This window comes from Hyaena hyaena, unplaced genomic scaffold, assembly GCF_003009895.1.
Source record: "Hyaena hyaena isolate Hyena2069 unplaced genomic scaffold, ASM300989v1 scaffold_1207, whole genome shotgun sequence".
NCBI classification, from domain to species: domain Eukaryota; kingdom Metazoa; phylum Chordata; class Mammalia; order Carnivora; family Hyaenidae; genus Hyaena; species Hyaena hyaena.
The window spans coordinates 62,850-73,180 of record NW_024081838.1 but is presented as its reverse complement, the minus strand read 5'-3'; the positions used below and the strand labels follow the sequence as shown (position 1 = coordinate 73,180).

Genomic DNA, 10,331 nt, shown 5'->3' with positions numbered 1-10,331 from the left:
AATGCCTCTTTGAAGTGTATGACATGATATAATGTATGGAAAGCAGCTAAGCACTCTGTATATGTGTGTTGGAAGAATGTGTGCTGAATGCATGTCTGTTATGTTTGGATGTTATGTTTCCAAGCTCATTCTGGGATGGTGTCAGGCATGTGAACAGATAAACTATCAAAAAATGGACCCCTTGGAACACAGAAGCCCCAAAAACAAAGATGAGCACTTAGTATCTTCTCTTTCCTTTATTCTGTGAGATGGAGGTCAATGGCAGATGCTGGTTTGGGAGAATGAGACCAAGAGTGGGCTGGGCGTGAGCAGTAGGTGGAGACAGCAGGCAGAGGGTATTCATGCCCCAGTTTTTGATGGAAGGCTAAGCAGGAGCTTGTGTTAAGAGTCTGAAGGCATCAGAACAGGGAACAATGAAGACAGAGTAAGCTGCTTCAGAGAGTGGAGTAGGCAGGTGACACGCTGTCTGACTACGCACCTGTGGGTTCTGGCAGTGTTTCAGACTGAATGCTTTTGTGCACCTAATTTCAAAAGTATCCCTTTCCACGAAGTTATTTCAGTATTCAAGGGCCTGTATCTAAGCAGCATCAGCATCAACCTGGGATAAGGGAGCGACGGGCCTTTTAGAATTTTGTAATTTCAAGGGTGGACAAAACAGAACAATCTTCTGCCTGAAATCTCTCCAACACGAAATATACTCTTCCATCATACATACGTTTCATTTTGGGGTTTTGGTATGGAATAAGGGGTGAAGGGAGACAGTGAATTTGTTAACTGTTTGAAGAAGGTATTTTTAAGGTATATTTCTTGTTCAAACTAGACTCAAGTTTCTAGATGAATCACCAGACAGACCAAATCCTCCAAACTAAAAGCTTTTCATTTCATTTATTTATTAAGTTTATTTGAGATGGGGGGTGGGGCGGGGGGTTGCGGTCTCTGCAGGGGCAGAGAGAGAGAGGGAGAGAATCCCAAGCAGGCTCCCTGCTGTCAGCACAGAGCTTGACACGGTTTGATCTCATGAACCGTGAAATCATGACCTGAGCCAAAGTCAAATTAGACGCTTAACCGAATGAGCCACCAGGCGCCCCAATGCTTTTCATTTTAAATTGTCCACTAGACCAGCATTTCTGAGCATGCAAATCACCTGGAGATTCCATATGACAACACTTGGTGCTGCCTTTTTAAAATGGGAAATCTGCTCTCCACCTCTCCATAGTTCTCAACTAGTTGCTTTATTTCTTTTTCACAACGTTTCTTCCGTGTAAGCACTTTGAATTTGCTTGCACTAGAACCAAAATTACTTTTGTCACAGTCTATGCTCGATTTTAGTGATTAGTGTACTTGTGTCTTTTTGCAATATAAATTGCTTTGTAACAAACTATTTTAAATATTCTGTACTGTATGTTAGGGACTAGTATCTTGTATCTTCTTACAGTATCAACTGCTTTGTAACAGAAACTATTTTACTCACCACCATATGCTTGCAGCATCTACTACTGTCTTCTGGCAAGTGATTTAAAAATTTCTATTTGTGGAGGTCTATACATCATAGATTTAAATACTTTCCATATGATTTCCATTTTTCCCATAGGAAATATTTCACATCTTGGTAACATGCAACCCAGCAGGGGCAATTTTGTCCCCCAGCAGACATGTGCCCATGTCTAAAGACATTTTTAGTTGTCATAACTTATGGGCCCAGGGGGATGCTACTGACATCTAGTGTGTAGATACCAGTGATGCCACTAAACATCCCACAATGCACAGAGCAGCCCTCTACAACAAAGCATCATCCGGTACAAAATGTCAATAGCAGTGAGGTTGGAAAACGGAAATTTAATCAAAAATAGTTATAGCATATTTTTTATATGTGGCTGCCTGATTGTTACTTAAGTTAGAACAGTATGTACCTGAGCAGCTTCTGGCAGTGACATTGGGATTTTAACCACTTCCTAAATGTGTAATTATACCACTTCCCAAAATAAATGCAACGTTGCCTATACAATTTCCTTTAATCCTCTCTAGTTTGTTTTTAAGATTTGTCTCCTCTAAAAGACCATATATTCATATATGTAGATATATGTATACACACACGTACGTATACACACATTTATGCAGATATTCTAGAAAAAGAAAAAACAGTGCATGACAGGAAGGGAGGGAGGGAGAGAGGAAGGAAGGCAGAGAGGATTATTTCAATTAGTGAGTACACATGCAGACTGGCAAACATTTAATCCAATGAATTTGTTTTACCTTTTTTAGGGCACAAATTTACACTGTGGCATGGAGCTGGAATTCCTAAGTTTTTAATCTACCATTCTATAAGACAACAAATTTAGCTTTCGTTTATTATAACATAGTATCGAATTACATTACTTAACTCTATTAGAAATCTCCCCTGTATTCTCTGTAAACCTGCAATATAATATTCCCTGGAAACCATAAAACATTCAAAAAATGTTGTCTCAAGATAGTGACATCGTTTGTTTTATTTTCAAATGTAATTACAATTCAATCATCCATTCTTATTTTCAGAAATTAAAAGGTATTTTGAAATTTTTAGAGCATCAAATTTACCACCTAAAAAACTGATATGTGGAATAGGGGATGGAAGCGAGGCGAGTTTTATCTTATCACTTCAATGAAGGCTGGCAATCATTTAGCTACACTGAATGGGTAAGGATACATTCTTTAATAGAGTATGGTTCTTTGGTAACATGTATACCCCATAAATTCAAAAGATTACTCCTATACCTAAACCATATGATCTCTAATATAGAAGCTTATTTTTTTTTTTGTTTTGTTTTCAACAGATAACTGGACTCTTTCAACCATTTATAAATGATAAGTACTGGTAAAGTGAAAACATCTTTTGGCACACTTGTGAAACCCATTCAAGAAAATAGTCATTTGTCATATTAAAGGTAAATATATTTAAGTGCTTCAAGGTTATGAACATAAATTTTGAAAATTTCTAATGAGTACTGGGGACGTCATACTAAAACTTTCTACTGATTAGTCATAATATTAGTAAAATCACTTACACTAAAGTTTTCTATGGAATAATTATAACATCAGTTATAATATTAGTGAAATTAGTAAAATTTAAGTGAGCTAACTCATATTTATGTTCAGGGTTATTCAGAAATATTTCTGGCTGGCCTCTTACATTAAATTTAACCTGAGCTGCTTTTTAAAGTAACTTAGTACCTATTACAGCTGTTCTTGTTTTAATGTATTAGCATGAAGGGTCCCTCTACTGGATTAGATTTAACAATGCAAAAAGAATTCAAATATGGCCCACTGTTGTTCCCTACAACTGATGTTAAACTTGTGAATGTTTCAAAACTACTTCACCATTAAAGACTAGCAGTTATAATTTTCCTAGGGAAAACTATTCTTTATTCATTAACATAGGGAAGTAGAAATGGAGGCTGGGAATACGCAACACATACATGAGAGTATTACGTTTCGCACTCTCATTTCCCACATTAGCTTCAGAGTTTTTAATAAGCAGTGGAGAAACGAATGATTACAATATTCTCCTTTGCCAGAAGCAAAGAAAGTAAAAGGTGGCTCTAGATTAACCAAAAACTGAATTATGTGGCTCTGAAGAATTTATTATTTTTTTTTCAAATAAACATTTTAAGATGCCTAATAATTTATTAGTTAAATACTGACTTATAAAGTATACATACTTACTACTTTAAAATGTTAAGGGCCAAGAAGGGGTATACCTATTTTTTTTATGTCAAACTTCCATCAAAAAAAGAAAACAATTCTGAAGTCAGTTCATCTTTAAATCACTTTAATTTTTCTGGAGCAGATTCAAATCATGAATAGTAAGATCCTGGGTTGGAAATTACAGTCTGAGTAATGTAGATTTTATCATCTAAGTAAGGAAAACAAAAGATCTTCACTAGGAATTCTAATTTGTAGTTTCAATAACTAGGAAGAAAGATTCACTTTAATTTTAGAGGTTTTTTTTTTTTTTTTAGCAATTTCCAAGTTATAGGCTAGTTGTGTCATCCCTACATTATAAATATGAAAAGTACCAGAATTTCATTAAACTGTTAAAATAATCATCATGTATTTAGCCAACAACATGTAAATGCCACCACTACCTCATTAAACACACAATTCTAGGACATTGTGTAAAATGCTCATGTTTCAACTCCTGCTCAGTTTTCTGGCTTTATTCTCTGACCCTCCATCTCCCTTCCCGACATCCACTCAGCCCAGACTATTTTTAAGTTACTGGAGTGTATGTGACCCTTGAAAGGCTTCTTTGGCCTTGAAAACCTCCCCTACATCATTATCTTTAGAAATCAGTTCAAATGAAACTTCCTAGGTTTAAGTCCCCCAATTTCCCACAGTCCTTTGCACATCTATCACAGCACCCACCAAAGTGCAAAATTCCTTGTAAGCGTGCTTGTCCTTCCCACACCCACACCCAAATACCTTCATCTGTGTGTTCTCAATATCTAAGTGCCCATGTTTGTAAAATTATAAATGTTTTTGACGGCATTCGTTTCCTCTTAAAACCCATCTGTTAAAGATTTCTTTTAAAAATGTGACTTGAAGACAAAGCACTGCAATGTCTACAATGTATCTCACCTCTCACAACCCAAGTGTATCACAACCCAAGACATTGTTTTTCTAAGATTAGCATAACTAATTAGATCAAGAAGCCCATTTCTGAGACCTAAGGACAAAGGGCACTAATACTGCACAAACCAAATATAGTTAAAAATCTGAAATATGTGGAATTTGCTTTAAAGTAGAAAAGAGCAAAAAAAAAAAAAAAAAAATGAAGTGCCCTTAAAAGAATGATGGTATGTTTATCAAACACTCAGCTTCATTTAGGCATTTAATTAAGCTGTTTATTGCTTCAAATGTGTCACCATGAACATTTTAATGTACACTTCATAGCAGTAAGGCCTCAATTTTCACCACCTATAAAATGTGAACCCACATTTGGATTCTTTGTGTTACCAATTATTACATGAGTTTTGTACAACAAAGATTCTGAATGTGTATTTTGTAAAGCAAAAATGCTTATCACACCCCTTGGTCTAAGCGTCTCAAAGTTTATTAATGGTTGGCCACATTTAATTTTTTTTGGAGGAGGTAGTTCCACGTTTGGCCCATTTATTCATATATGTATATAAAATACCTTAGATACTTAACTGACTGAGCCACCCAGGCATCCCTTAAAATACCTTAGATACTAACTGGTTCCACCAATTACTAAATAATTGAACAAAATTTTGGTTTGCTTCTTTATAGATGTTTCATGAAATATTTGATGCTTGAGGTTAAATTTTGTCAAAATGTTTTCTAAATGATTTGGTGAGCAGTGGAATTCACATACTGAAAGGGGTTGCAGCAGCTGGAAATGGGGGATGTTCCTGACACAGACAAGGAACTTTCTCTTAAAATAAGGCTGTACATAAGGCTTTTTCCTTTGACCAACTCCTGGAAAATGAATAACTTGGAAAAGTCATTATATATAATTAGGAGATTAAACAATACCACCGAGCACCTCCAGGCAACATGCTAATAAGCAAACTGAATGCTACATTATTTATTATTTCTTAAAGGTTTATAATATCTCCATGAAAATACTGAGTGTTATGAAATCGGGGTACTCAGGATATTGTGAAATCATGAATACCCACAAATGAACCTACTTTGTTTTATGGGCTGTCCAGCTATAAAATCACTCTGCAACAGCTCAGAGTTGAGGATTCATGAAGCTAAAAGAGACCTCTGAAATCCCCTATCTAATCCATACCCTTTGGGTAGCATTGCATAGATTTTATAGACTTCTGAATAAGTTCTAAGAGGCTCATAGTGGTTTTGATTAAAGCAGAAATCTAATGGACCCATAAGTTTCAACATAAAGGAAATATGATGTAATAAGTACTTTTAAAGTTTTAAGGATTTTTCTACCAACCAGACTTGATATTAATACCTGAAATAAAACTTACACTATGCAAAATTTGTAATTTAAATAGCACCTATAGAAAAAAACCTTAGGACTGCTTTACAGACATCCTGCAGCCAGCATCACCCTGGTTTAATAAGGCCCAGAGTGATTCAAAATTTGAATGAATTGTCATCCCAATACGTGGTAGTATCCAAAATAGAACCGAATTTTAAGCTCCAATCCAGGAGGTCTCTTTATTTAAACTGGCCACACTGCCTAAAGTCAAAACATCTATAACCATTATTTTTATTTTATCTAATATAATTAGACTGCTTTCATGTCCCTTAGACTGAAGGAAAAGCCAGAGAGATGTTCTAGAAAAATACATTTGCATTTCAAATTTACATTAAAAATGTCTTTCCCTTATTCTTCCATCCCGAATTCCAAGCATTATGTTTAAGACATCACAGATTACACAGCATTCTGTGTCCTGGGCCTCTGTCCTTTTTAGATTATGAAAATTGGAAGTTAACTGGAATTAAGAAATTTTCCTTATTAAGCGTGTAAAGTATAAATACAAGTAATTTTTTAAAAACTTTATTTTAACACCTAATACAATTCCAATTTTAAGGATTACTTGCACAAAAAAATAAACACATTTGGTATAAAAATGTATCACTTTAACACCCTTTGCCCTTCAACCCCTCCCCCACCCCCCCATGAACTGCACTCTATCTGGATGCAGAAACATATAAAGACGAATGGCACAGATTCGTTTTTACCTACAGGAGTTTCTGTTTATGTACCCAGGTACTCTAGAGGACACCAGCCCACTTTATCACATGAACCATTTCCTTCAGCCTGCTGAATTTAGTTTCACAAAGAAACAAAGCTTATTATAAAGGCATTTTAAAAACCATTATCTTAAATTCTTTTTAGAAGCACTGACTTTTTTTTTTTTTTTTGCAACCATTTATATACAGTGTTACATAACAGCTCTGGAGTACAGTACATGCAGCAGAACATACCTGTTGAATATAAAATACTTTTCTTAAAATCTTCATCGTTGGAATTCTCTGAAGTCTAAATTATAGAATGCCCATTACTTTGAGAAAATGGTTGAGGAGTACAAATGTCTGCATATGTTGGCCACTGAAAGAATCCAAGGCTAACTGGAATAATATTCGTAGCACACCAGGAGTGCATAAATAATTTACTTACATTATTAAAATACAACCCATAAAATTCAAGTTCAAGATCTTACAGGATTGTCTATGTAAATCCTTGAAGTGGTTGCCTGGAAATGCATTGTTTCTTTTTTTTCTTTTCTTCTTTTTTAAAGTCCCATATAAAATGTTCAGTCGAAGTTTTTTCTTGCCCAAAGGAGACAACCACCTCTATTTGTGCCGACTGCCTCTCCTCTTCATGGCGGCGGTGCACTGTGGGCAGTACCACTTCCCTTTCGGTGCTTCTGTCAGCCCGACACATCCGTAATGGAACCACTCGATAGGGCACTGGAAGGCAAAGTTGCAGAGAATTGGTTTTTAATACCTCTAAAGGTTATAGGTGTATTGATATGCCCACTCGATTGAATATTGCGAGATTCGTGGAAACAGAACTTTAAGTCTAGGAAATGATTTACAGATCACTGAATTCAACTGGTTAAGTTTCAGAGATGGGGAAATGGAGGCACAGAAAAAGTACGCATCTTTGTTAACTTGGAGGTTCATGCGATCTCTCTGCACAATCCCAAAGAATGAACAAAAAGTCACTAATTCTCGTTAAACTGCAGAGCAAACGGGTCCCAACTTTCAAGGGCAAGAAGTGAAATGGGTCACAAAGAAGGCAGATATATTTTACAGATTTTATTTAATATTCAGCCTTATTCACTGCTTCATAAAGTAGAATAAGCTGGTTGCAATGAAAACCATGAAGGCTGCCCTGGATTTCCTCTCTGGGCAGACCCATGCCTGGACACGCAGAGAAGTATTCTACTATGTAGCACATTAAGCACTTGCACACGGGCACAGAAAATCTGAGCACTCGGAAGGGCACACCTGAGGGTGAGAGGGATCAGAGAGTACATCGGGGTGGTCATGGAAATACATCACCTTCAGCGAGTGCCCCAGGGCTTTACAACGTGGCTCTTGAAATGATTGGGCAATATTGTTCTACAATAATCACAAATAGCACACAAGTGATTCTAAAGAGGGAAGAAGGAGGACAGGCTGTCTCTGTCTACGCGAACATGCTGCTGGGACCCCGTCAGGTCAGGCAAGTACAAACTTTAATGCCCAGCCAGCCAAACCTGTTCAATCTTCAGATTGTTTTAAAAATTTAAAATGGTTGATTAACCTTAGGATTCTGACATTATGGATTAGTACTTCTTTAGAATACAGGGTTCTGTTACCTCTCTGCAGGAAAAGATGAACAGAGGGGGACTGGAGGTTTGAGAAAGTAAGGAGGGAATGAAATTACTAGAAGAAATATTCTCAGCATCCAATAAAAACAAATCTCTAACCAAAATGAAGTTTCCTAAAAAAGAAACAGGAATTCTTTCCTTTCAAACCTCCTTTACTTTTTATATCAGAAGTGGCTCTTATCAGCTGACAGCTGCAGAGTACAACAGGAAGGAGGAAAATAACTTCACATCACAGCCTCAACTTCCCACCCCAACCACTGCCAGCCCCAGGCTTCCTGACAGAATGCAGTGTTTTAAAATTCTAGTTCTTCACCACGATAGGTGAAGTGGATTCTAGTAAATACTGTATTACTTAGCAAAGGGAGTGGAGAGTGTTTCTAATGTTCATACAACGTAATACCTTTTGAGAATTATCATTCTGCACACGAAACCATAAAACTAGCTTTAAAAAAACTTAAATTGGGAACACATTAAGGGACACTACCTGTTTTGCAGAGAAATATTCTAGCATTAATATAATGTAATTAACATAACTACAAACCTGCATTCTTAAACTCAGAGACATGGTAAATAAGAAAAATGGTCAAGTAATAGTAATCTGTGACTTTTTTCATTCCCAAACAGAAAAATTTAATACTTACATCTTGGTTATCACAGCCCACCATCTCACCATAGGATACCTAGTTTAAATAAAAGTAAATATTTTTTATGACTACCACAAGCATCTAAATACGAATTAATGGTTCATGATACTGTTAGGAAATAGATGAAAAATACCAAATACTCAGTGGCATTAAAAATTAAGGTACATTACTTTTTTATAAAGATTTTATAGAGACGTATAGCTTTTTACTAAAAGATTTTGGGGGATAGGGGTACAGAGGGAAATACACAGAAACTATGTGCTCTTCGAAAGTATGAAAGAACCTGGACAGCTTACCTTTGTGAGTGCTTTCTTTTACAGAGTTTACATTTCCTTCTTGGTTACTTACTTAAGGTTTCTACTTTTCCTTGGGTCATGTTAGGTCATTTATATTTTTGCAGTCAATAATTGAAACTTCTAAACTTATTATATATTTACTATCTGCTCTTTCTCATTTTCCTTGTTGCTGTTCATCACCAGCACTTTATAATACAACCTCCTAATTCTTGAACTAAGTTTGTCAATGGACTGAAAGATTTTTCAGACAGGGTTATAGCTAGAGGGTGTACTATCTGATTCTCTGCACTAGTGAGAATATCTGTATATGGTTCTATGCACATGAATGACTTCTCTGGGTTACAGTTTTGGGGGGGTGGGTACCCAGATTTTCTCCGCAAAACTCTACAGATATATTCCATCAACTTAAGTAGTTTCCAGTGTTGCAGATGGGAATCTGATTTTGTTCTTTTGTAGGTAACCTATTTTTACTGACAGGATCTTTACAGAATTTCTTTTTTTTTTTTTTTAATCAATGGTATTAAAAAATGTTTGGGGTGCCTTGGTGACTCAGTTAGTTAAGCGTCTGGCTCTTGGTTCCGGCTTAGGTCACGATCTCACAGTTTCATGAGTCCAAGCCCCATATCAGGCTCTGCAGTGACAGTGTGAAACCTGCGTGGGATTCTGTCTCCCTCGCTCTCTGCCTCTCCCCTATTTGTGCTGTCTCTGTCTCTCTCAAAATAAATAAGTAAACTTAAAAAAAAAGTTTGTCAGGTGACAGCAGAAAAACTAAAAAACTCTTAAATGGCAAATTTTCAAAAATTAGATTGTCAACTCACACCATTAAACACGATAAATTGTAGATAGATTAAAGATTTAAATGTGAAGAAACTGAAGTATATAATGAGCTCGACAAATAAGAAATGAAAGGCATATTTATAAGGGGAAAAAAGGCAAGGAGGCCTTCCTAAGCATATAACCCATGGCTGACCTCATAAAGAAAAAGACTGAGTCATTACTACATAAAATTGGTATTTCAGAATTAAAAAAAAAAAAAA

General features: G+C 36.1%; 1 protein-coding gene across 2 annotated transcripts in view; it reads right to left on the bottom strand.

Moving 5' to 3' along the window:
- Positions 1-5,115: 5,115 nt before the first annotated feature.
- ING3 (inhibitor of growth family member 3) overlaps positions 5,116-10,331 on the bottom strand; it is a 28,586-nt gene continuing 23,370 nt past the window's right edge. For both annotated transcript variants that reach the window (XM_039222865.1, XM_039222866.1), the window contains exons 11-13: positions 8,996-9,034; positions 5,223-7,446; positions 5,116-5,176 (exon numbers count right to left, since the gene is read on the bottom strand). In XM_039222865.1, the coding sequence (XP_039078796.1) occupies positions 7,330-7,446; positions 8,996-9,034 (156 nt within the window). In that variant the 3' untranslated portion in view covers positions 5,116-5,176; positions 5,223-7,329. The remainder of the gene's footprint in view (positions 5,177-5,222; positions 7,447-8,995; positions 9,035-10,331) is intronic.